This window comes from Silurus aristotelis (genome assembly GCF_946808225.1).
Source record: "Silurus aristotelis genome assembly, chromosome: 7".
Lineage (NCBI taxonomy): Eukaryota > Metazoa > Chordata > Actinopteri > Siluriformes > Siluridae > Silurus > Silurus aristotelis.
In genome coordinates, this window is record NC_139580.1 from 16,859,347 (window position 1) to 16,886,933 (window position 27,587).

The following is a 27,587-nucleotide window of genomic DNA, read 5'->3' on the forward strand; positions in this document are numbered from 1 at the left end:
CACATGTCAGACATGGTGAACAAGGAGGATTTGGAAGAAAGCCTGATAAAGCTGCTTGTTCGGCTGAAGAACAATTTAGAGGAGGTAAAGCAGTTGAGCACCATAGTCCAGATCACCCAGGATCTTCTGTTCCTCGCACACACAGACGAGTGCGGTAAGTGCGCACACCAAAGCAAACAAATGCCCTGTGATTTATAGCGTTGTGTGCCACATGGGTGATATACAGTGTTGGGATGCATTGCAGCGATGACACATGTTCACAAAAGACTGTTCTATATTTAACTGGGTGTATGCGGGTTGAGAGATATTTTAGGAACCTTAAGTCCCCTCTGCTGTTTCTTTATACAGAAGAGCTTTTTAAAGAAAAAGATGTCCATCAGCCATTGATGCTCCTGCTGTCATCATGCATGAACAGCACATTTCAGCAGGTAAACCCCTCTCTGTTCTTTACAGTTAGCAATTCATGTATGTTTCTAACCCTATTCAGTGATCAAATAAATCAATGTCTGTCGGCTTAGGTGGGATGGTCCCTGCTGTGCCGGTTGATGGAGATCTGTCCCACCACCCTGGACAAACTGGTCCACCCGCTGCAAGCTGGAAAGGACTGGGGTGGTATAGGCGTGCACCAGTAAGTGTGCAGGGATTTTTGTTTGGATAATGTGTAGCTGGGAACAGTACATCTACATTTACCTCTACCTCCATTAAAATAATAAAAAGTGAAAGCAGCATTATTTTATGTTTAGTTTACGCTCATTCTTTTGTCACATTTATTCCTGACTGGAGATGTATTTAAAAATACACAACAGATGAGCAATAATGAGAGTGATTTAAGTGATTTTACTATGAGTTATTATTTATCTGTGCTTGTTTGTGTTTGTGTATTTCAAGACAGATTCTGAACACGCTGACTTTGCATCAAAAAGACCTAAAAGTCATAATGGTAGGGCTGCGAGCTCTAGCCTTATTGCTGAAGTCAGGTACGTGGAATCTCTCGTGCCCCTATTAGTACATATTCCTTAAATTTTTCCATATAATAATCTGAACAACAAGGCTCAGAATCCTGACCAGTCTTGTAGAACTAGAGTCTGATCCACTGTGTTTTTCAAGAGATACTTATGTTTATAATGTGAGCCTGACAAATAATATATTTCAAATAGCTCCTAAACAAGCACTATTGATCAGGGAGTAATTCGGGTAATGAATTAAATCCAGCAATAGATAGGCACTGCTGCAGATTCTTCACACATGTACTGTAGCTTTCTGCCTGGTACAGCAAAGATGCAGTCTGTCCATCAGTATTTCTTTATGTTAACCTCATTGTGTAACCTTTTGCACAACAGCAATGTGAATTTTTTTCATGTAAAAAGTAATCCTAATTATCTAGAGTAAATGTGGTTCCTTTAACCCAGCCATTAGGAAGGCACAAGCCAGTGCACTCTTAGTGCCGGTCCCAAGCCCGGATAAATGGGGAGGTTTGCGTTAGAAAGGGCATCCAGCGTAAAACATGTGCCAAATCGAATATGCGGATCACAAATAAGAATTTCATACCGGATCGGTCGAGGCCCGGTTTACCAACTACCGCCACAGGTATCGTTAGCCGACAGGGTACCGGTGGAAATTGGGCTACTGTTGGCCGAAGGAGGAGAAGGAGGACGACGTCTACAGAGATGGCAGGGAAAGGCAAAGTGTAAGAGAGTGGAGGTTTGGGTTGGTACTTTAAATGTTGGCACTATGACGGGTAAAGGGAGAGAGGTAGCTGAAATAATGGAGAGGAGAAAGGTAGATCTGTTGTGTGTTCAGGAGACCAAGTGGAAAGGGAGTAAGGCCAGGAACATTGGAGGTGGGTTCAAACTGTTCTATCATGGTGTGGATGGAAAGAGAAATGGTGTAGGGGTGATTCTGAAGGAAGAGTACAGTAAAAGTGTAGTGGAGGTGAAGAGAGTTTCTGATAGGGTGATGATCGTGAAGCTGGAAGTTGAAGGGATGATGATAAATGTCATCAGTGCCTATGCTCCACAAGTGGGTTGTGAGATGGAGGAGAAGGAAAGATTCTGGAGTGAATTAGATCAAGTGGTAGATGGTGTACCTAGGAATGAACGATTGGTGATTGGGGCAGATGATGAGGATAATGATGAGGAGGTGATGGTAAGGTATGGTTTTAAGGAGAGGAATGTGGAAGGGCAGATGGTGGTAGATTTTGCTAAAAGGATGGAAATGGCAGTGGTGAATACGTATTTTAAAAAGAAGGAGGATCATAGGGTGACGTATAAGAGTGGAGGAAGGTGCACACAGGTGGACTATGTTCTATGTAGGAGATGCAACCTGAAGGAGATTGGAGACTGTAAGGTGTTGGCAGGGGACAGTGCAGCTAGACAGAGAGAAGAATAAGATGTTGGAAACTGAAGGAGGAAGACTGTAGTGTGAGGTTCAGGGAAGAGGTCAGACAGGGGCTCTGTGGTGGTAAAGAGGTGCTGGATGATTGGGCAACTACTGCAGGAGTGATGAGGGAGGCAGCTAGAAAAGTACTTGGTGTGACATCTGGAAATAGAAAGGTAGACAAAGAGACGTGGTGGTGGAATGAGGAAGTGCAGGAGAGCATAAGAAGAAAGAGGTTCGCAAATCTGAAGTGGGTTCGACAGAGTGATGAGAAAAATAGGCAGGAGCACAAGGAGATGCGGCAGCAGGTGAAGAAGGATGTGGCGAAAGCCAAGGAAAAGGCATATGAGGAGCTGTATGAGAGGTTGGACACTAAGGAAGAAGAAAAGGATTTGTACCGATTGGACAGGCAGAGGGACCGAGATGGGAAGGATGTGCTACAAGTTAGAGCAATAAAGGATGGAGATGGAAATGTGTTGATTAGTGAGGAAAGTGTGTTGAGAAGGTGGAGGGAGTATTTTGAGCAGCTGATGAATGAGGAAAATGAGAGAGAGAGAAGGTTGGGTGGTGTGGAGTTGGTGAACAGCCGAAAGAAGAAGAAGAAGAAGAAGAAATGTGGTTCCTTTATTAAAGTTAATAAATATCGTAAATAACTTTTTGATAACATGGCATACATTTAATTATCCAGAATGTAAGTGCGGGTTTTGTTTACATTTGTTTGCTTTTTGAAAACATTCTCACTGTATACTGCTGCTCATTTTATGATCAACTTTCCATTTCCAGTTTAATTTTCTGTTGGCCTTTAAAACACTCAATTACAGTTGTATTACACCATATTGCATTTGATTTTTTGGTAATAGGATTCAGATGTAATAAAAGAGCCATGTAAAAGACCTTATTGTTAGGTGCTATACTTTTGCTGTACTTATCTTTCTTTTTTTATCTCTCTTTTTATTTAGTTTTTTCATTTGTCACACATTGTTTGACTGAAATATATGTGTGTTATATTTATAGTAAATGCACATGCTATTGCGTCTAATAGAAGTATCTAGTGACCAATGTATCAAGCCATCTATGGGATCTGTGATTTGTGTTTTGTGTATGTGTGGCAGATGAAATGACACTGCTGGTTCTAATGGAAAATGTGGATGTGTTTGGGCTGGTGGTGGAGGCTATGAAGGCGTTTCCTCACAGCGAGGAGCTCCAGCTCCAGGGCTGCTCCGCTCTCTGCCTGCTGCTGAAGAGAGGTGCTATTCACACTTAGTGCTGGTTAATTATTTATCATTGAGTCATAAGTGGCACAGTCTGACTTTAATTTGCTATATACTAATATAGCTCAACTGCATTCCTATTTTTTGTTTTTGGTGTGCTGTGTGTTTTTTAACCAGTTCCTGAGGAACATCAGGTGGAGTTTATTGAGAAGAAGGATCATGCCGTGGTTCTGAATGTGCTCAGTAGCTTTAAGGACAGTGAAAATGTGGTGTTGTCTGCACTGCAGGTTCTTATACCACTGACTGAGCCTGGTAAGAAATGCTTACTCTTATTTTTCTTACAGTTTCAATATGAAGCTACAAGCATAAAGTGATGGAAGGAGTTACATATTAGTTGATTTAGGGATATTCCCAAAGTAATAAAATCTGTCACATTTAGATTAATGAATTTAGCAGACGGCCTTGTCCAGAGTGACTTACAACTGAGCAGTTGAGGATGAAGGGCCTTGCTCAAGGGTCCAGCAGTAGCAGCTTGGGGGTGGTTGGATTTGAACCAATGACCTTCCGATCCAGAGTCCAATGCTTTAACCACTGAGCTACAACCATTTTGAATAATTAGAACAAAATTTAAACATCTTTATTTAATTATATAAAACACTTTGATGTATACGTAACAAGACTGCATGATAAGGCAAAGAACAAGAATTTAATTGCATGTTTGTTTGTTTTTTTAATTCTAGCAAGTAATGTAGAGATTCTGATGTCCAAGACTGAAAAATGCTACAGCTTAGTGTGTCAGGCAGTGGAGACGTTCCCGCAGTCAGAGGCTGTACAGGAGGTGGGGTGCTGCCTGCTGCACAAATGTACTTCAGGTGGGCAAAAGGCAGTCTCAGGAACCATAACAAAAGGTGTCTTTATATAGATTTTTCGGACTAATTATTGCATTAGCATTAACAATCGGGTTTAACCTGCTGCTGTGATTTTTTTTAACCATTATGAAATTTATCATGTAAAGAATTTTTTAAGTAACTTTGTAAGTTTTCACATTTCAGAAAGCTACTTTAAAGATTTGGTGCTGAATGGTGCACACAGAGTGGTAATGAAAGCATGTCTCTCCTACCCTGACAATGGCAAGATCCAGGCTGCTGCACTGTCCTGTTTCTCTGCACTCAGTAAGTCTTCACAGCTCCACAGCTTAGAAATGTCTTGCTCTATTTCACTAATCGTGCATGCATTGGGTATACATCACTGCAATGTATTTTGCAGTTGCTAAAAGTTTCTAATATTACATTCATAACTTATTTACAAGCTATTAAGTACAAAATACCAAAAGATGGACCATTCTGCTTTAGACATATACTGAAATCCACTCTGTGTTGGTGTGATTTGGCTGAGCACAAAATTCAACCATGAGTTTGTTTATTCAGCAATAAATAGTTGTTCGGTCCTTAATACAGCTTGCACTAATACTACCTAACGTCTGATGTGACAGCAAAGACAATTCTGGAGAATAAAGACCTCAAGAAGACATGCAGTGAGGTTGAGGGTGACATAGGCAAAGAAGATGGTGAAGATAGTAATGATAAAGAAAGCCTGATTTGGAGAGAGGTTTGCTGCACGGCATTAGAGCGACACACTGACAATGCTGATGTGCAGGTCAGGTTTTTTTTTTTTTTTTTTTTTAGAGCTGTTGAAATGTATTAACCTTTTTGTTTTTTATTGAGGTGTATGTTGAGTGTGATGCATATTCATATCTTGGTCTTTGTCCTATCCTCTGCATCATCAGGAGGCTGCTTGCTGGGCATTAAACAACTTGCTGCTCTATGGCAGTATACACAATATATATGAGGACCCAAAAGAAAGGTTAGTAAAGACACTACAACTAATTTATTTAATAATATATTTCATGTCTAATGATATACTGTTCACAAATCTTATTAAGACAAATTAGTTCTTCTAAAATTCAGAATACTTGGAAACTTGGAACTACTACAATAGACTAGTGTTAATTTCATACTTGACTAAAAGGTTAAAAGGTTTTTTGCTAAATTACCTGCAGTTATATTCAGGTCCATTATAAAGGATTTACTGCAATACTATGCAGAATAATGTGTTAAATGAAAACAAATGTCTAAAATAATGTCTCTCTAACTGTCTCTCTTTCTCTGTTTTGGTAGGCCTCCTATGTATATCCAGGTCATGACTCTGATACTGGTGCCCTCCTCAAGTTTTGGTGTGTTTCAGGCAGCTGCATCAACATTAGGCACCCTCGTGCGCAGACACAGTAAGATTGTCAACATTTATAACTTACATCTGTTATTTGTTGAGGATTTGAAATCTTTTTTCCGGTCACTAAAATGAATCACAGCAGTGAACATACCCGTGTTTGACAAGTTTATCTGAAATATTGTGTGTGTGTGTGTGTGTGTGTGTGTGTGTGTGTGTGTGTGTGTGTGTGTGTGTGTGTGTGTGTGTGTGTGTGTGTGTGTGTGTGTGCGCGCGTGCACTCTCAGGTAAGATGAGGTCTCGGCTTCTAGCCAGTGGCATTCATTACAACATTGTGGATCTGATGAGGAAACATGCCAACTCCAGTGAAGTGTGTGAAAGTGCCTGCAGGCTTCTATACACACTTTTTCAGGGAGGGTAAGAGCAAATTGAAAACAAATAAAAAATATAAAGAATGTAAGATATACAGTATGTGGTGATGTGCTAATATTCAGGGGCATTGTGTGCTTTCATTTTAAAGTTGTAAAATTGTATGTATTAAAAATGTTGACCTTCACAGTCAATATGGTGTGATACCTGCCTTGGAAGAAATAACTTGTCATTTCTTGTAATACTGTAGCCAATAGAGGGAAATAGAGAAAATTCTTATCTCCTTTATATTCTTTGGTTTATTCATGTGCTGTTATTACTTTATTAAAGACCACACACAGTGTTTAAGTAGGGCACAAACGAGGAGATGGCCATATGTGTTTTAATTATTATTATAATCGAAAGCTCATTCACCTGGAAGATGATTTGTGTGTGAAGTCCCAGTATCCAGTTACGAACAATATTGATACTATGAATGACAAAAAGCATTGATTTTATAAAGGTTAAAGATACTTTTGAAGGAAACTGTATATTAAAAATTCTCTTTAGTGAATGTTGTGTGTGTTTTATTCCTCACCACTGTCTCTGTGTGCCAGTAGAACTGTGAGTCTAGACGAAGGGAACATGGCTCTGGGTCAGATTTTGACCGCCATGAGGGATCATAACTTCCAGTCTGAGGTACAGCTGGAAGGACTGAGAGCCAGTCTGGTGCTCCTTAACCCAGGTAAGAGCCCTTAGCCCCAATACAGAGCAACTTCTGCCATTATATTGTGTTTTTTTTGTTATTGCCATATTCTATGTAGTTCATTTTACACCATTTTTATACAGTGGTTCCGATTCTTTTAAACATGTATAATACAAAAATCACCAGAGGACTACTTTCAGAGTAAATGAAAATTAGTGTGTGATGAGTAATAAATAAATACACAGGGCAGTGAATACACAGTGCATGTAGACTATACAGGACAGTGTTGTATCTGAACAGTTGTCTGCAAATTATGTTGTAGTGTAGCAGCAATACATGTAGCAGCAGTATTAAGTTTGTAGCAAAAGTCTTATTAATAATAATGTGTCCAATGCATTGTAAAATGAACCTAAATACTGTAATGGTGTGTAAGAATCATCCGGGTTTAGGGGTTTAAATTATCTGAGTAGGCATCAGGGGGCAGCAAGTTGTTAATTATTCCGACTGTGGAAAGAAACTTTTGCAGAGTCTGGCTGTACTGTTACGCATGCCCTGGTACCTTCTTCTAGATTGCAGGAAGTTGAAGAGTCCATAAAAGGATGGGAGATGTTCTACACACAGCGGTTGTTATAAGATGCAGTGACGGTGTTTAAAAAGACCCCAATTTCAGCTGTTCTCACAACTTAGGGAAAGTCCATTCACCGCTACTTGATGGCCAACAATAAAACAATATAAACAGTGTATAATCTTAATCTCAAGGTGATTTATAAAAATGGTTAAGAGAATGATTCTTAAGTGATAGTTGTAAACATCCTCTTTTAAAATTTCTAAATATTGAAGAAGTAAAAATATTGAATTGAACTAGAGCTGCGACTAACGATTATAACGAGTATAAAAGTGTACTTTAAAAAACGCTAAAGCCACATATTTAGTTTATCTTTAATTTAAACATTTTACAAGCTTATAGTGCCTGAAGGGTGCAAGGTAAAGCAAGTTTTTAATGATAATTGTAGATGGCATGTTGGCAACAATGCTTAAAATTATAATATCAAATATAAAAAAACATAGTTTTGACCATTTAAAAAAAAAAGAAATACACAGACATTTTGTTTAGTTGTGAAGATATAGGCATCTAGAATATATAATAAATGTAATTTTGTATAATAATTAAATTATATATGCATAAATTAAATATAAAATCATTGAAAAGCATTTGAACGTAGTAAAGCCGCAGTAAATATATATATAAGTGTGTGTGTGTGTGTGTGTGTGTGTGTGTGTGTGTGTGTGTGTGTGTGTGTGTGTGTGTGTGTGTGTGTGTGTGTGTGTGTGAGAGAGCAGACCGCAGTTTGAGGGAGCATGGTGTATCCGTAGCAGATCCAGACACATCAGATGTGTCTTTGAAAGTTTTAAAAAATCAGTGTGTGATAGAGGAAGCTCATACTGTCTACCTTCAAGCCTTAAACAGGGTAAGAGTCAGCCAAATAAAATTTTTTATTATTTTTTTTAACTGTTGGAAAAAAGAATTGCTTCTACACCACTAACTGTATATTCAGCATAAATGCATCCTTGTTAGTAAATGGAAATTAATTTTGTTCTAACAAATCATTTTTTCACATTAATTTAGCTGCTTTTTGTAAAAAAGCAAAAATGCTTTTTTCAATTGTTTGATTCAGTTTTAAAATGAATTGTTGACATTTGCATATCCTATTACAACTTTACACACACTAACTCTAGTTTTTAGCTACTAGGCAAATATGACTTAATTTGACTTCACAGTGGGAGTCAGTAAAATAAATATGTTCATCATATACACTATAATTATATATAATCTATGTTTGTGTCTGTGTGTAGTTCATCAGCAGTGAGGATATTCAGGAGTATGGGCTTGCTGTTTTATCTGCTCTGGCTGATAGTTCTGGAGCTGTTGATGTTATGTGCCAGCAGGGGGCAATAGACACAGTGCTGCACACATTACAGATGTTTCCTAAGAAAAGCAGTGAGTTGGCAATTGGCAATATAAATGTCAAAATTCTACTTAGTTTGATTAGGCTTGGTTGTGTTAGCTGTAATATCAGAACCTATAACAGAGATCGTTATGACCATGACTCTTATATGGCATTGCTTGTTTTTTCTCAAAATTTCTCTGTGTGTAGAGATTCACTACTGGGGTCTGAGCCTTCTGTTTCAGCTCATCTCAAAAAACAAGCTGTCACGTATGATGGAGCCCGTGTTGGTGTCGGTTCTTGTCGCCTCTGTGAGGCAGCACCAGGGCAGTGAAGAAATGAGGCTGAAAGTAAGAAAACTGAAACTGGAATGAGAATTTACACATTCACATGAAGCAAACATACTTTATTAAAGGTCTGACTTTTTTATTATTTGTTTGCAGGGTTTTCAGGTTATATGGAAATTATTGGACATCTACTCTGGAGCAGCAGCTGATCTGGAGAAAGAAGGTTTTGAGAGAGACATTTTCCAACAGTTGAGGGAAAGCACTTCTGCACATAGAGATGGTCTAGTGAGTCCATGTTTGTCTACCTAATATATATTACAGCAGCATTATAGACCTGTTATTACTAAAATTTTAATGTTTCCCCTATAATGAGAAAAGAACAACAAAAGGACAATGTGGACAAAGGAAGAAAATATGAGACTATCAGTAAATATGTTGAAATGTAGCTACGTTAAATGCTCAGCACTGGATCCAAATAGTAGCAGTTGAGTCTGGTTGCATTTACATTTTTATCCATACACATCTGTATCTGTGTGCAATCAGACATAAGCAGTGTTAATATAGCATAATTAGAAAAGTACTTCCATCCTTAATAAAAGCATTCTGATGGTGCAACAGTAAAGTATTCCCAATGTTGTCAGGAGCCACAGCCATCTGTAGCTGGGGGCAAAAGGAGCCATGCTCTCTGGGTGGCAGAGATGCAAAACTCTCTTGTTCCTGTCAGTCAAAGCAACCAATCAAGGGCTTCTGTACAGTATGCTTATGTTTGTGAAGGGAGAGAGAAGATCCTGGTTTTCTCCCAGTATATAACAATACACTCTGACATAACATATGAGTTGGTCATATGATAGTGGCGATAAGATTAACTTGTGGATAGAAATTGGCAGGTGACCAAAATATTACACATTGACCTTATAGGGCCATTGTGAGGTGAGTTTTTAGTAATCACACATTATACATTGCTACAGAGAAAATGCAATTCTTTTGTGTATCAATTAGACAATTGTAAATGTAGTATGGAAATCACTTGAAAATATCGAAATCACTTTCTAGAAAAGAGAATTTGAAATGTCTTGTTAACTATTAAAAACTGGTCAGTAATAAATGCTATTTCATTTATGAAATATTGATGTCTCAGTTTCCTTTTCTTATCGCATGTGTCCTCTACAGAAGCTAAGCTGTCTGTGTCTGTCAAAGATGGTGGTGGACAGTGAGATCCAATATCGCATGCTGGAGAGGGCATGTGAGGAGGGTGACGTCGTCATGGCCGAGTGTCTTATACAGCTGGGAACTGATGTTAATAAAAAAACCAAGACAGAGTCTCTCGTATATCAGGTGACCTTAAAGAGCGTCATGTATCTTCATGTTGATGACTGATGCATATCGACTGAGATTTATTCTTTATGTTCTATTTGGATCAGCTCTGACGCTTTTACAAATATTTACTAAACAGAAAGTTTGAGTATTTTCATGTAAAGTAATAGTAAACAAAAACATTTTTATTATAAGAAATTATGTTCAAAAAATAATTGTGTGTGTGTGGGTGTATATAATGTGTTTGTGTGTACAGGTATGTGAGCATGGCGGTCCACTGGCTCTGGTCGAGGTGCTGGTGAGTAGTGGTGTACATGAGCAGCAGTTGCGTGGGGCTCTGAGTGTGTGTGTGAAGAGGAGAGACGGTCCTCTAGTCATCCTCCTGTTGGCACGTCTTGGTCTGGACCATACCAGCAGCGCCCTCTGCTTGGGAGGCTTCAGGCTTGGCTATCTTGAGGCTGCATGGCTCAATGCACTTCTCTCTGAGCACAGAGTTCCCCCTACTGCAAAAAAGAGGAACAGTAAGTAAAAAGCAAACTTTACAAAATATTCATATGCCTTGTGTTATAAATGTTTATGTACACTGAGACTTTTTCTCTTACATTATTTTTTACACTCTTAGCTCATTCTTATTCATTCTCAGAACTCTCACTTCTTACCAGCTCACTCCTGCTATACCAGTTAACACCAGACACTACCCGTTAAAATGATACCAGTTAGTTTTATTGTTAATTATAATTATAACATAAAATTAATATTGACATTTATAAATATTGTGTCCATCATTTCTTCATTTAGGTTTTTTTTTTTGCTAAAAAAAAATCCATCTGATTTATATATTTAAGAAACAATTGAAATTGTATTCAAATCTTTTAAATAGCCTACTATCTACTGATGCAGAGCTGTGTTTCCAAACTTGCAAGCTGAATGATAAATAAACTAAACAGCTAATATAAACCGTGACTCTGGTGAAATCCTGTGACCTTATGACCTCAAGCAACAATCTAAATAGCTTTGTGGTTATTAATTTTTTTTTTTCCATATTATTTTTTAGTAACAGTTTCTGCTGTTCTGCCACTTCTGTTCTCTACCTGTTGACCAGTGCATTCTCAGAGATCTAGCATAAATTAATTGAAGATCAAAATATATCTGCAGGTATTTCAGTCGATTTTGTATGTATGAGTATGTGCTTTATAATTTCTCTTTTTTTTCCTGTTTGTGTGTGTGTGTGTGTGTGTGTGTGTGTGTGTGTGTGTGTGTGTGTGTGTGTGTGTGTGTGTGTGTGTGTGTGTGTGTATAGGTAAAGGGAAATGGCTGGCAAAGCAAATAAAGTCCATGCAGAAGAAGCGGAGTCCAATTGGTATTTTGGTGTCACAGAACACTACAGAATATTTCTCTGATGATGAGAGTGATGAGTCTTTTTACACCTCTCTGGATGACAGTGTGTTTTCAGCATTTGAAGACATCGAAAGTGATGGTAAATGTCACAGATTTTACTTCAGCGAACTTTTGTGTATTGTAATGTAGCTGATGTTATTAGCCTTTACTGCTGCCCCTTACTAGGAAGTGATAGTCCTGCTTCAGGGAGGATGTACTGTGATTCACCAGATGAATTGAGAGGGCTCTCTAAAGTGAGACAGCAGATGCGATCTAGATGTGCCATTTCAGAGGTGAATTCGAAACCTTATGTAATTTTTAATTTTTTTAATATTTAATACTTTATTTACATTTTTGAATAAATTGTTGTAGAAAAGCAATGGTGATCCCGATCTCAAGGATTCCTTTAAAAAGAGACTTTCAGGCAGGCAGGGCCAGATCCAAAGAGGTACAACTTTACCCAAACTCATTTAAATGCTTATAATAAATATTAATGATGTTCTATCAGTGGGTGCTTCTTTTACATCTGCAGGACTGCTGTTTTCTGAGAGTTCTTCTCCTAGGGGATCACTGGCAAGTGTGGACAGAGATCAGATTAAACTTCTGGATCTATCAGGCAATGAGCTAATCTCTCTCTCATGCTTGATGGATGATACTGTCCAACAACAGCTAGAGCATTTACTACGCCTGAATTTGAACAACAACAGCCTAGCTGAATTTCCCAGTGGTCTCTGTCAGGTGGGCAATTGTTTGCGTTAACTAAGTTCATTAACTTTCTTACTATGCATATTTAATTGTACTGTGCTTATGACATTAATTTACCCAATATTAATAGTTTTTAAATCACACTAGTGAACCCTATTAACTCTCCAAAGACAAAACCATTCTGCTCATTAATAATTGCATAATAAGCCAGTTAGTTTATTTGTTTGTACTGTTTAATGTTAATTGGTCATTAGTATCCATTTTTCTTTCTTTCTTTTTTTACTTTTTTATTTATTGGAACATGATTGGATCTATTGTAGTAAGGATTTAATTATATTGTCTCTTACTTCATTGTGGGAAGAATTGTAACCTTTTGCAATTATTTCTTACATGCTTTAGAGTTTGAAAAGTCTGACTAGGTTAGATCTTCAAGACAACCATTTGCCATCCCTTCCTGCTGAACTGTTGAGCCTACCATCATTAAGCATGCTGAATGTGTCACACAATGATCTCGGTCCTGAGCTCTCTTTGGACCTACGTGTTTGCTGCCCCTCGCTCCGCCAGCTGAACCTTTCTTTCAACCGCATTACTGTTTTTCCATACAAACTCACCCAAACCATGGAAAAACTTGAAGAACTCTCACTGGAGGGGTATGAAGGAAAATGTTTTTGATTTACTTCAGCTTTATTCTCTGTTATTTCAGTCATCACTAGTGTTTTTTTGTTTTTTGTGTTGTTGTTGTTCTCAGGAATCAAATCTCAGAACTCTCCCTTCCGCTCAGTCTTCCTGAAATCAAGGTGTTTGATGTTTCAAAGAATAAATTAACAATAATCTATGATGATTTATTGTCTGCATGCTCCAAGCTGGAAACTTTCAATGCCTCAATTAACCAGCTTAGTAAGCATTTTTCTTTCTAATGGAACTTCCAGTAAATTAAGCTTGCTTTCTTTTGTTAAGTATTAAACATCTTTCTATAGGTTGTTTGTTACAACTTCCTTCTAAAATAAGAACCCTGAAATTATCCCAGAACAACTTTGAAAGTGTTCCTGAAACAGTTATCAATCTTCCAAAGTAAGTGCTATATACTTATTTAAACTAATTTTTTTTATACATACTGTTTAAATGTTATATACTGTACCCCTATTCACTCCAAATATAATCAGGGTCTGGACAGGGTTGACTGATGTTTTGTATGTACAGTTTGCAGTCACTGGACATGAGGAGTAACAGTATCAGGGTTCTGCCAGGTCCAGCTGCGTGGGCTAGTGCTAACTTAAGAGAATTGATATTCAGCGAAAACCAGATCTCTGTGCTGGACCTCAAAGAACCTGTATATAAGTGGACCCATCTCGAGAAACTGCATCTGAGTGATAACCAGCTTACTGAGGTAGCACCCAGTTTGATGTCTTTTTGCTCTAATGAAAATACAAAATAAGCGGTGATCACATTTATGTTTCTAAAGGATTTGGAATACTTATTTTCAGGGCCTTCAGTTTCAGTTTGCAGTTGTATCATGTGTTCTAAGTTTACTAACATCACATAGCCCTCATTGTCCTGTGCTTTTGTTGTTAGCTTCCTCCCCAGATCGGGCTGCTGGAAGAGTTAACCTCTCTTGATGTCAATGGTAACTGTGGTCTGCGCTCTTTTCCTGATGAGATAGGTAAGCTAGTTTGGCTGTGGGATTTGCCCTTGGACAGACTGCAGCTTCAACTGGACCTCAAACACATCGGTAACAAGACCAAAGACATTGTCAGGTCTGTAAAATTCTTTTTTTTTTTCCTTTACCTTAGGAAAGTTTGGCTGCTGGTTTTCTTTGTCCTGTAGACAATTGCCACGTTAGCCCTTGAAATGTATAAGCGGTATTGCATGATTTACATTTGCATTTTCTGTTCTGAATTGTACAATTGGGGTTTGAAATCTTATGCTTTGAACTATCCTTGTATCCTTGTCTGATTAGACACTTTCAGCATCGTTTGAAAAAGGCTGTTCCATATTTCCGGATGAAGTTAATAGTGGTAGGGAATACAGGCAGTGGGAAGACCACTCTGATCCAGCAGCTGATGAAACTTAAGCGTTCTTCATGGTTCTTTGGCACTCATTCTTCGATCTTCGCTGTGATAGACTGGCACATCAGAGACCGTGATAGAAAAAAAATGGTCTTGAATGTTTGGGAGGTCTCAGGTTGGATTTTCAGTTGTAATATATTTCAGTAAAATTATAAAACCAGAAAAGGTTTGTAGTGAAATAATTGGATTGTGGTTGTTTAGGGGGAGAGGAGAACAGTGGCTCTAATTCTCAATTCATGAGCTCTAGAGCGCTCTACTTGGTGCTGTATGACCTGAGTAAAGGAGCTGGTGAACTGGACACTATCAGAGATTGGCTCTTCAATATCAAAGTGAGTTCAAACTTGTTCAATCTAAGAAATGTACATGTCAATTCAATTATGTAATACTGTGACAAAGACCTGACTTTTACTTAATATGTCAGTATGTAAGCATTTTCAGCAGTCTGAAAGAATGTATACTTGCTTTTAAATCTGAATGTTAGTCTTTTCAAAACATATGTCAAATGCCCTTAATATACAATAACATCATCATCATGCAAATATTTTGTTGATACTCCTGCGGTTGAAACATTTATTTCTCCTTTGATTCAGTTTTTTGCAGATGAGATTAAATTCTCCTTGAATATGTTTATTACTCCATTCATGTTGTTTTTGGTGAGGTATAATCATCTAGTACTTTTTGCAATAAAGCCACTCTTTTCAAGTGTCTGAAGCTTTTCTTACATTTTCATTATCATTAGTTTGAGAGCACATTGTTAGATCTCCCTGAATATTATAGAACCAGTTGTGCTGACTGGAAAGTTTATTGGAATTTAGTTTAATAATATTGACCTGAACACTTCTTCATCTTTGCCATGATTGTTACATGATTAGCTGGTTTTCTTTCTGTGACACTTTTATTGTTCTCCTATTTGGCACCTATAGGAACTTGCCCCTGTCGCTCCTGTGATTATAGTTGGCACTCATTTGGACATATGTGAAAATGGCCAAGTACAGGAATGTGCTTTTAAGATTCAGGAGGAAATTTTGTCCCAGCCGCTTTTCCTCAACATTAGGGAACGCTACATGCTGTGTGCCTGTGAGGAGTCGGACTCTATCATCAGACTGCGGAAGGCCATTGCCAGAGAGGCCAGCAGCTTTAAGGTAATTTTTTTGTTAAATAAAACTAAAAAAGTTTGAATAGACATGTTTTTTATATACTATTTTCCCACATAAGAGAATTTGTGTCACGGATAGACCAGTTGTCAGTAAAACAGAATGTCTTTTATTTGTCTAAACATACAAACACGAGAGTTTGAGATGTGACTAGCAAAATAGCACACAACTGAGTGCTTCCTTAGAAGCGTAGCCAGGAGCATGAAAGCACATAGAACAGAGCAGTGGGTAGCCTGGAATGATCTATGGTCGTAACCTGTAGATCGGACCGTGAGTGAAGGGGACGGGTAAATGGAGGCCGGGTGTAGGTGATTAGACGGCGTGACTGGTGGCTCCCTGACACTTCCTTTTTGCAGATCCAGGGACAGCCAGTGATGGGGCAGCTGGTTCCGGATTGTTATGTTGAGCTGGAGAAGAGAATTCTGAAGGAGCGGAATCATGTACCTGTTGAGTTTCCTGTCCTCAGACACCAACGCCTACTGCAGCTCATTAAGGAGAGCCAGCTACTGCTGGAGGAGGGAGAACTTGCTCATGCAGTTCGCTTCCTCAGTGAGACTGGTGAGACTGTGAATTTCTCCACATTCATTTATGTCTACTTTGATGTGCACATTCTTACAGAAGAAGACACATTAAATAATTATGTAATTAGAGAGATCACCATGAAAAAATATTATTCACTTAATAGAGTTCTTGTGTAGCACTAAATGTAATGCGTTGTATTGAGCTACACTGTTTTAGAAACACTGCGTTGTCCTATATATTAAACTAGTACATTCCATAATCATTTATATAAGGGCTGCATTTTGATAGACGTTTAATTTCTCTCTCTTGATTAACTAATTAAACAAACAAGAAAGAAAAAAACATTAATTTGATGTTTTGCTTACTTTACCAATATAAAAACGACAATTAAAATCATTATGTATAAAAGTGTACTTTAGTGTACATATATTGAGTTAAACTATCTTTAATTTAGAAATTTTTCAAGCTTATAGTGGCTGCTTGTTGAGGAGTGCATTTGTTTTGTGCTGGGTTGTTTCTTTCTGTAAAAAAAAAAAAAAGCAAAAAAACCGCCAGCATTTGAGTGGAGGTGCAAGGTGAAGCAATTTGTGCAAGTCAACATTTGTATTGTTTTTAATGATAATTGCAGATGGCAATTATAGCACTTCATTAAACTATACCATTTCCACGATACGGATTATACCGTTTTTGCTTACCGTGCTGATGTTTCGCCTTCACCAGTGACACCAGTGTGTTTTCTTTACATGTGCTTGTGCATCACTGTGGTACTTCCATGCCATACAAGCTCGCTTTGCATAACTTGTAGGTTAGTTTTCTTTGTTGAGTTCATTATAAAATATTAATATAAAATAAATTGTTCCCATGCCTTGGAAGACTTTTCTTGCTGCCGGTGGACCCTGTATTCTCCGACAGTTTTATTTTGCCGTCACGCAAACCCGTAACTTAAGCAGCCCAACTAATCGCTAACGGCATTTTTATCGATTAGTTGTTTTGCTGGCCTAATATATATATATATATATATATATATATATATATATATATATATATATATATATATATATATATATATATATATATATATATATATATATATATATCTCATTCGGTTCTGCTTTTATTTTCTCATTATGTGGTCCTGATTACTGAGAAAAAATCAGTCAGAACGATTGTAGTATTAGGCTGCATAACAAAATTGAAAAAAGTGAAGGGGACTGAATACTTCTGAATATAGCTGAAGATGTATATACATTTATCAGGAATAACATTCAAACATTATGACTGGTTAGTGAATAACACTGATTATCTCTTCAACATGGCACATCTTTGTGGGTGGGATATATTAGGCATTTTGTTCTCAAAGTTGATGTGTTAAAAGCAGGAAAAATGGGCAAGCTTAAGGATTTGACAAGTGCCAAACTGTGATGGCTTGACGACTGGGTCAAAGCATATTCTGGGATATTCCCAGTCTGCAGTGGTAGGTATCTATCAAAAGTGGTCCAAAGAAGGAACATTGGTGAACCGATGACAAGGTAATGGGTGGCCAAGGCACACTGATGCACGTGGTGAGCAAAGGCTGGCCAATGTGGTCCGATCCAACAGACAAGCTAGTGTAGCTCAAATTGCTAATGCTGTTAATGCTCAATGGGTCAGGATTGTTTTGGGAGCAAAAGTGGGACCAACACAATATTAGACAGGTGGTCATAATATTATGCCTGGCTGATGTATACTGTGTGTGTGTGTGTGTGTGTGTGTGTGTGTGTGTGTGTGTGTGTGTGTGTGTGTGTGTATATATAATTATTTTTATAAAAAATAAAAAAAAATTCCAGTATGGTGGCACCATCTGAGTTGAACAAGTTTATCTTAACCACAGGAGCTGGGTGGATTAAATTAGATTAGATTAGATTGCAAAAATCTCGGTTACTGTGTTATCTTCTGTGTTATATTTCTACTGTTAACTAGATTTTTAGGCTCATATTACTTTCCCTGCCAAGATAATTCTTAATAACTCACTCAGTGTCTGTGTGTCTGTGCTTGTCTGTGTGAAATCCCAGGTGTGCTGCTGCACTTTGATGACCCGGCATTGCAACTCAAAGACTTATATTTTATTTATCCCCAGTGGCTCTGCAAAACCATCTCACAGGTCACACACAAATACATCTTTAAATTCACACAATAAAATAAGCACATCTAAATATATAGAGGTGTGATCTTTGTGCTTGTGTTTTTTCTAGCTTCTGACTCAGAAGAGTCTGAGCAAGAGCTCTAGAGGGGTGATGCAGCGCTCAACTGTGGAAAAATTTCTTAGTGAGAGCTGCTGCTTCCCAAAAGATCACCTCGTTCACTACTTCAGACTGTTGGAGAAGTTCCAAATTGCCATGCCCTTGGGCGACGAGCAGCTCCTGGTGTACGGCAGGTTTGTATTATGCCCTGGACATTCTTCATTTTATATCCTGGACCATTTTCTGCATCTCAAATACAAATATAGGTGGATTTTCCATGTGTAGGAGTACTATAAATAAAAAAGAATTAAACAATATATTTGGAAAAAATATATATATATTATGTTTATAAACAGTAAGATTTAGGTCAACACGAGGGAAAATGTCATTTACAAACAAATTAGAAAAAATATTTTTGACTAATTATAATAGTATTTAGAAATGGTGCCTAATGTTTGTTGAAGACTGGTTCAAACGTATTTTTCTTGCTTTACATAATTTATGATTTTATGAGGAAAGTTTGTAGAGATGTACCAGAGACTTGCTGAGTTTAGAAATAATCGCAGCATGTATTGTTTAAAATTTTATGTTAAAACCATAACACATTTCAATTGTGTCCTGTGTCTCATTTTTTGTATAGCTTGACTGATCAAAAGCCAATGATTGAGATTCCTCACTGTGAGAATTCAGAGATCATTGTAAGGGTCTTTGAGATGCCTTATTTCCCCATGGGTTTCTGGTCCAGATTGATCAGTCGGCTTCTGGAGGTTTCCTCTTTCATGCTTCAGGGTAGAAGTAAGACTGTTACACTAAAATACTCTCATTAACACCTTTCTAACCAGAACAAACAAGAACAATTAAAACAAGAAAATGGTATAAACAGAAAAGGCAATGCTTCCGAAATAAAATTCGGTGGTGGTATGAATGAAAATATGTGTATTAATATTATAAACTTTATTCTTTTCTATGTTTGCCCACAGAGAAAGCTTTGAGGCCAAATCGAATTTACTGGAAGACAGGGGTATACCTGAACTGGTCTGCTGAGGCATACTACCTAGTGGAAGCCTTTTCAGATGTGAACAGCTCTGCCAGCTTTGTTAGGGTCACTGTGCCTTGTTCCCGTAAAGGTGTGTTTATAGGGAATTCTAGCTTTATAGAGAGCTCTGTAATACAAAATTGGTTATAAAAATGGTTATAGTTCTTTTTGTTTTTGCTCAATGGCTTGGTTTTAGAGATAGCGCTTGAAACATTCACAGGGTATAATTATGAAATACACCAAAGAAGGGAAGTATTTTATTGTATAAATCTAATAAAAAGAAGCTGTAATATGGGCCTTATTACTTACTTAGGATTATTTTATTGCTCTGCACCGGGTTCAATGTTGAGGCTGATCAGTGATTTATGAGTTTCATTTCACAACTTGAATTCCAATATTCCAATTCCAAGTATTTCAATATTTTCTTTCAGTATTTCTTTTTAAATTACAGCTTTTCCATCCTTCCTTTTGTTTAAAATGATGCTACAGATAACATATAATGAAACTTTTGTAACTCTGACACTGGAAAAGATCATCTTTATACATAGTTATCTTGCAAATCTTAACTTTGTTAGGTTAATAATTTAAAATATATATGATTAGATGGTTCATTTTGAAGAAATAGTGTTATTATTTGTTAAAAGGTAATTTTTCTAAAACCAAACATTTGTCAAACAAACCCAAAACCACCAAATTTAATAAAATAGTTTTTTTTATGTGCGATGTTTGATTAAGATGAACTGTCTGTTCTGTAGGTCATGTGTTGTTAGGCCAGGTGGTTGATCATATTGACTCTGTGCTGGAGGAATGGTTTCCTGGCCTCCTCAACACCGATGTACAAGGTGACGGAGATACATTGCTAAAGAGATGGGCATTGTACAGCTTTGATGACACACAGGACTGGAACAAGATGCTGCTACAGGACCTGCTTAAACACACTAATAAAGGTCTCACTAACATACCCATTAAAATCTGCCATATGCATCTGTCAATTGCTAAATTTCATTCCTTAATCACATTAAGTCTATGTCTGTTTTTTTTTAATTTGTACTCTTTTGAATGGTTCCAGATGGTCTGTTAGCGAGCCCAGAGAACCCTCACTGTACAATCCCCACCTCCCAGATCTGCCCTGACTTGCTGCTGAGTGATCAACCAGCTAGTATCATGTTGGACCCAGAGGAGCTAGAAATGGATCTCTCCAAAGAGTACTTGCTTGGTCAGTAGACACCAGTTTCTATAAGCATGTCACTAGTGGCATGTAATCATTTGCAGTGTATTTTAGCAAAAGAATTTTACCAAAGCTAGAGGAGCTTGTTCAATGTAATGGTCTGCTTTTTTCTGCTTATAGGAAATGGAGGTTTTGGCTCAGTGTACAGAGCAGTATACAAAAATGAAGATGTCGCTGTTAAGATTTTTAACCAACATGCATCTGAACTTTATGTCCATAGATTAATAAGACAGGTAATCATTTGAGTAATTGGTCCACAATAACAGTTTTGATTTATCATGCTCAACTATTGCACTTCCTGTCTGTTTGTCTAGGTTCTAGTAATTTATTTTACCATCTTGTCTAATAATAGTTATGGACCAATTCACTGGTCATTTGAATTTAATTAAAACTTCAGTAACTGAGAGTGTTTAAAATGTGTGTGTGTGTGTGTGTGTGTGTGTGTGTGTGTGTGTGTGTGTGTGTGTGTGTGTGTGTATATATATATAGTGGGTAAATAATTATTTGATTCCCTGCTGATTTTGATTTTGTGAGTTTACCCTGTTACAAAGTAATAAACAGTCTAGAATCTTTATGGTACATATATTTTAACAGAGAGAGGATATTTAAAAAAAATCCAGAAAAAAAACAATTAAAGAAAGGTGCTAAATTCATTTGTATTTGATTGATTAAAATAAGTATTTGATCTCATACCAAATTAGCAAGAATTCTGACTCCCACAGACCCAAATTAGTCCTGTCCCTTTAGTAAAGAACTCCTAATATCAACTCATTATGTGTATAAACAACAACCGTCACAGAATCAACCTCTTCCATTTAAACCTCTCCAGCACTATGGGCAAGACCATAGAGCTGTCAAAGGACGCCAGGGACAAGACTGTAGACCTTTCTAGAGTAGACAATTCTAGACTGTTAAATTTTTTTTGTAACAGTATAAATTGGCAAAATCAGCCGGGGATCAATTAATTATTTTCCTCACTGTATTATAAATATGTATTCACTTGGTGAAAAAATGCTGTTTAATATAATGAAGTCCTTAAATGTACAGTAATTACAAAGTAGTGTGTTGATTTTGCAGGAGTTGGCTGTATTAGGCAGACTGCACCATCCCACACTTGTGGAACTTTTGGCTGCAGGAAGCTCCCCCCATCTGCTGGTGATAGAACTGGCCCCATGTGGTTCTCTCGACTCATTGTTTGAACATGAGAACTGCAGCCTTAATTGCAAACTGCAGCACAGGATTGCACTACAGGTGGCTGATGGTCTCAGGTAGGCATGTTGCCCACTCCCAAATCTATTTTGGAATATATGCACACATTACTGCAGTTGGAGGGAGTGATGTGAATAATATTGCAGTTAACATGCTGTGTTTGGTATGTTTTTCTGTTTCTGATTCAGATATTTGCACTCTTCTATGATAATCTACCGGGACCTGAAACCTCACAATGTGTTGTTGTTCAGTCTTAAGACTGACTCAGAGATGATAGCTAAGCTCACGGACTATGGAATCGCTCAGTACTGCTGCAGTATGGGTGTCAAGAGCTCTGAAGGCACTCCAGGTACCACATCACATAGATAAAGAAGAGAACAAAAAACAACCCGTATTTGACATTTTACCAGGTTTTATATGCTGTAGAAAAGGTTTCTACCCAGAATGGACAGATGACTCTATATTACAATGAATATATTTAATTCACCAAACGTTTATTTCTGCTGCCTTTTTCTATGATTATTGCTGAATTGCTTATTTTGTGGGATCTTGCAGGCTTCAGAGCACCAGAGATTGCCCGTGGTAATGTGATTTATAACGTTCAAGCAGATGTGTATTCATTTGGTCTGCTGCTATATGACCTTTTGACCTGTGGAGAGAGAATATCGGATGGTTTTAAGTTCCCCAGTGAGTTTGATGAAATAGCTGTTCAGGGAAAGCTACTGGGTAAAACAAACCTGTTTACTTTTTTTTCATCTTAAATTAATAATATAAAAATATAACTTGCTTTAGATATTTGCCATCCTTACTTGACAATAGTACAACTCTCTTTGTCACCGTCCTTTTAGACCCAGTGAAACACTACAGATGTTCACCTTGGCCAGGGTTTCAGAACCTAATGAAGGAGTGTCTGAGAGAGGACCCAGGGACCAGACCCACATCTGCAAAGGTAATTGACTAAGTCGATTACATTACTGGGGGCTCGGTGCTGGTTTCAGGGTGTGTATGTCACTTCTGCTTGTCTGTCTCTGCTGTCTGTTCCATTTTAGGTGTTTGACTGTCTGAACTCAGGAAAGATGCTGTGTTTGATTAGTGAGCTGATTCTACCTGGGCTCTCCTGTGAGTGTTTCACTGCCACTGTTCCCAGTAGAGGTTTGGATAGAAGTGTAAATAGTGGCACTGGAGCTCAAATATGGATTGGTGGTGGAAGTAGCAGCCAGAAGCTTGGCTTCGTCACAGGTGTGGATGTAGAAACAGAGAAACGGTCTATGCAGGTAATGAGGATCAGTAATATATTTCAACTATAGCTATTATACTGCTAAGCACACTTTAGTAGTCTTTTATTTGATTATATTCAGCTTGTTAACTAATGAATAAAGGTTGCCTTGAATCTACCTAGAAGCAAGTATGCATTTTGTGTTTTCTTTTATTTATTCAATGGAGTTTTAAAAGAAAAAAGTGTTTTCCATGGGATAAATTAAGCTTACTGAGTCTAATTTTAATAATATTTGTATGTTGATTTGTCTGTCAGGAGATAGACAAAAGCCCAGTCCTCTGCCTGGTGACTGTCAAAGTGCCTGGCGAGGTCCACGACTGGTTAGTTGCAGGAACGCAGAGTGGCTCTCTGGTGGTTATGGACACAAAAAACACAACAGTTTTGCACTGTTTACAGAGTGCAAAGGATGCAGTAACCTCACTGTACTTTCACAAACCTTTTCAATGCAGGTGCAGCATTACATCTTCTGTCATAGCCTGGTGTTTATATATATATATATATATATATATATATATATATATATATATATATATATATATATATATATATATATATATATATATATATATATATCTATCTTCTTATTTCAGACTTTATTTCATATTATGTGATCTATTTTTCTTATCAGCTGCTTAAAGAACTACCTGTTAGTGGGAACAGCAAACGGAATGCTTATTATCTATGAAGATTCAGTTCTCAAGGTATTCTGTATTTTTCCTAAAGCTCACTTTCATCCATTCTCTTGTTGGGAAAATATTTATACTTTCCTAACAAAATATTAGGAATGATTTCAGAATATTTGTGCCACCTTTTTAGCCTTTAACAGCTCAATTTTTCTGGTCTCTTACAACCCAGTGTGCAGATGGTGCTCCAGTTAAGCTTGTGCAGGTTGGGAATGCGAACACACCCCTCATGTGTCTGGCTCCATCTGGCTACTATCAGGATCACACCACTCTGTGGGCTGGCTGTGGCACCAGGGTGCTCTCTCTAACTGTGGACTATGACATCTCTAAGAGTATAGACACCAGGTCCACATTGCATTAGTTAGTATCCATACAGCTTCCCTTACTGCTGAAAATAAATATATATTTCTTAAATTATTTTTTTAATTTAGTGGTTCTCAAGAAATTTCGCTACATGTCGTACTCTCTATGTATGTGCATGTGACGAATAAAATTAGAAATTGAAATTTTGGAATAAATGGAAGCTACTTTATGATAATCTTACTTTGTTTTACTTTAGTCAGCGGCGTCATTCCAGCAGTGAGGCATGTATCTCTCGGCTAGTCGTTGACAAGTATGTGTACCTGAGCAAAAATAGAGGACACAGTGTGGAGGTGTGGGATAAGAAGAGTGGGAAGATGATTGACTTCATTGACTGTGTGCAGTTACTCAGGTACTTAAAAAATAATTACACATGCATGTATGTAATATGTGATTTATAGTGAATTACCCAGGCTGTCTGTAATCTTCAACGTAGTAATCATAATCACCATTCTAAGAATTGGGATATTATATAATTATCGTTTGTTGCTTGTGCTGTGTGCCAAACAGGAAGGCCAAAGCAGTGAGTGCTGACAGTTCCAAAGAAATGGAGTCTTTGTGGGCTCATGTGAAGGCTCTGCTGGTTCAGCCTAATGGCACTTTATGGATAGGAACTGGATCTGGACACATCCTGCTGGTGGATCTCGCTACATGTCAGCTACTGCAGGTTATCAGCACTGACTGCCAGTCAGTGCGTACTATGGCCTCTGTGCTGATCGGTACTCATCCTTTGATTTATTTTTTCTTTTCATAAATGTAATGATTAAATATAGTGTAATTACATACTATGATTTCACTTAACTTCTTAAAATTGTAAAAAAACTTTCTAATATACAAGACTTTTACTTGAACCACTATAGGAACCCAAGGCCAAAAAAGGATTCTGATGTTGGGAAGACGTGTTCACACGTCTCAAGAGAAGATCAAATCTCAGTCAAGTAAGGAGATCATTGTGGGAAAATTAATATTTTAGTGAGTTTGTTAGTTTCACAAGGGCTTTTCATTTATTATTTTGGCTTTCTCTTTCTGTGTGTTACACAGACAAGGATGCTGTGTTGATGATATGGAGTAGTACCCTGCCTCAGGAAATAAAAGATCTAAACAGGCACTGTGAGTTGCGAGAGCAGATTGCATACAAAATTCAAGAAGAGGCCTGTGACTGAACTTTATTTTCACATCTGCTAAACGTATTACTAGGGTAATTTACCACGTTATTGATCACCAATTGTGAATTTGAGTAATTTTATTTTTAAAGAAAAGGAAGACTCATATGTGAATTACTTGTTTAAAATGCTGCACGTTGAAGGGAAAGCTCTTTGTACACTAATTTTTTATTTAATTTTATTTAGCCAACATATAAAAGCTAAATTTTCTCTTTTGCATAATATTTTATAATGTTCATTTAGAACATTTAAACTGGTATCTACATATGCATGATTTTTCATTGTTCTTGTAAACGTATTTTAAAATCTCATTGATCAGGTTGCTGGAGAATTGTGACAGTGGTTATAGAATGGTCAAGCTGTCATGAAATATTTGATAACTTATATATAACTCAAGCTTGTGATTCCATTCTAAACTGTGGTGTATTTAAGAAAGGTATGAACGTAGGAAATATGGTCTAAAGAATTACAGCAGTATATGACTGAAACATCCATGTTACTGATGTTTATAATGCATTATAATGTTTGTTGCCTTGAGTAAAGGCTATATAATTATATACAAACACTATAATATACATTTAAACAAAATACTATAGATATTATATTTAAAAGTATATCATGTATGTAATATTTAATGTCTATCAAAATGTTTTGCTCTAATGTGCTGATAACTTTATTGCATCCTCCTACATCTCTAAGGGTCCCTTAAGGGTTTTTTGCTCCCTAAACTTAGGACCCTGTGATAAGGGAGCTCTGTTGTATGGGGTTGCATAGTACCTTTTAAGAAGTCACCCAGTAGGACAAGCCCAAGCCTCTCTACACACACTTTTTTTTAAGATTGTAGAGATTTGCTTACACTTTGGCACAGATAATTTCACAAACGGATTGTAACTGGACCTGATTGTTAAATAACCAAAAAAGACAAAGATGGAGAATTTAGAGTCCTGAACTCTGTATTGAATGTACTGTACTGTTTTTTTTTTTTTGTTTTTTTTTACTTAAATATGAATGTGCATGCCACCCAGGTTTGTATTGCTATTGTTTTGTTAAGAAAAAAAAACTTTTATTTTTGTCATAAATGATATTCCTCTTCTATATTTAGTTGTGCATTCTTCTGCTAGGATCTCAAGATAGTCTTGCAGACCTTATAGAAGTGTATTGTTGTAGTGTGCTTTTGTGTCCTCAAATCAAAACTGACATATTTTACAGCATAGCCAGTTGGTACTGAAAAACAGTCTTTGGGGGAGTTCTTTTATTTTATTTTATACCAGCTTCAATAATTCTGCTTTTATTGTTGACAAGTCCATAAATTGCATTACAAGATAAGGCTAAATATATGCAAGTGGTTCAAAATCTGGATCAGTGTCTTGTTCCAATTGTGCCACCTGCATCTTTATCGCTGTGCTCTTTATGTTTCTTGTCTCTGGTGGCCTCTGTACTGGCAGCCTTATTTATCAAGTAGCAATGTAGCCTCATGAAGGCAAGAAAATAAAAATGTTTATAAATTATATACAGTGTATATATATAAATTATATACAGTGTGTATGTATATAAATTATATACAGTGTGTATGTATGTATGTATATATATATATATACAGTGAGGAAAATAAGTATTTGAACACCCTGCTATTTTGCAAGTTCTCCCACTTAGAAATCATGGAGGGGTCTGAAATTGTCATCGTAGGTGCATGTCCACTGTGAGAGACATAATCTAAAAAAAAAAAATCCAGAAATCACAATGTATGATTTTTTGACTATTTATTTGTATGATACAGCTGCAAATAAGTATTTGAACACCTGAGAAAGTCAATGTTTTTATTTGGTACAGTAGCCTTTGTTTGCAATTACAGAGGTCAAACGTTTCCTGTAGGACAGGACACACTGCAGGAGGTATTTTGGCTCACTCCTCCACACAGATCTTCTCTAGATCAGTCAGGTTTCTGGCCTATCGCTGAGAAACACAGAGTTTGAGCTCCCTCCATAGATTCTCTATTGGGTTTAGGTCAGGAGACTGGCTAGGCCATGCCAGAACCTCGATATGCTTCTTACAGAGCCACTCCTTGGTTATCCTGGCTGTGTGCTTTGGGTCATTGTCATGTTGGAAGACCCAGCCTCGACCCATCTTCAATGCTCTAACTGAGGGAAGGAGGTTGTTCCCCAAAATCTCGCAATA

General features: G+C 37.3%; 1 protein-coding gene across 5 annotated transcripts; it reads left to right on the forward strand.

Moving 5' to 3' along the window:
- Nucleotides 1-3: 3 nt before the first annotated feature.
- lrrk2 (leucine-rich repeat kinase 2) lies at nucleotides 4-26,507 on the forward strand (the record flags this gene model as incomplete). 5 transcript variants are annotated; one of them, XM_083547336.1, is made up of 51 exons in its annotated part: nucleotides 4-154; nucleotides 349-428; nucleotides 519-628; nucleotides 889-977; nucleotides 3,489-3,623; nucleotides 3,765-3,899; nucleotides 4,328-4,495; nucleotides 4,640-4,759; nucleotides 5,080-5,243; nucleotides 5,374-5,450; nucleotides 5,765-5,871; nucleotides 6,101-6,230; nucleotides 6,782-6,906; nucleotides 8,209-8,336; nucleotides 8,722-8,866; nucleotides 9,024-9,163; nucleotides 9,257-9,385; nucleotides 10,271-10,435; nucleotides 10,671-10,935; nucleotides 11,715-11,891; nucleotides 11,978-12,084; nucleotides 12,164-12,239; nucleotides 12,324-12,529; nucleotides 12,896-13,146; nucleotides 13,245-13,393; nucleotides 13,474-13,567; nucleotides 13,697-13,883; nucleotides 14,069-14,250; nucleotides 14,454-14,677; nucleotides 14,764-14,891; nucleotides 15,486-15,704; nucleotides 16,073-16,274; nucleotides 18,290-18,378; nucleotides 18,470-18,651; nucleotides 19,098-19,252; nucleotides 19,438-19,584; nucleotides 20,249-20,440; nucleotides 20,563-20,709; nucleotides 20,842-20,954; nucleotides 21,799-21,989; nucleotides 22,119-22,279; nucleotides 22,486-22,656; nucleotides 22,779-22,879; nucleotides 22,980-23,204; nucleotides 23,462-23,655; nucleotides 23,835-23,907; nucleotides 24,062-24,249; nucleotides 24,449-24,601; nucleotides 24,760-24,968; nucleotides 25,110-25,187; nucleotides 25,291-26,507. In XM_083547336.1, the coding sequence occupies 51 exons, from the start codon at nucleotides 4-6 to the stop codon at nucleotides 25,410-25,412; spliced, it is 7,656 nt and encodes a 2,551-aa protein (XP_083403462.1). In that variant the 3' UTR covers nucleotides 25,413-26,507. The 5 variants fall into 5 exon arrangements, with proteins under 5 accessions (XP_083403462.1, XP_083403463.1, XP_083403464.1 ...); XM_083547337.1 differs by having other exon boundaries at nucleotides 19,098-19,246; XM_083547338.1 differs by having other exon boundaries at nucleotides 4,328-4,459.
- Between the last annotated feature and the right edge of the window lie 1,080 nt (nucleotides 26,508-27,587).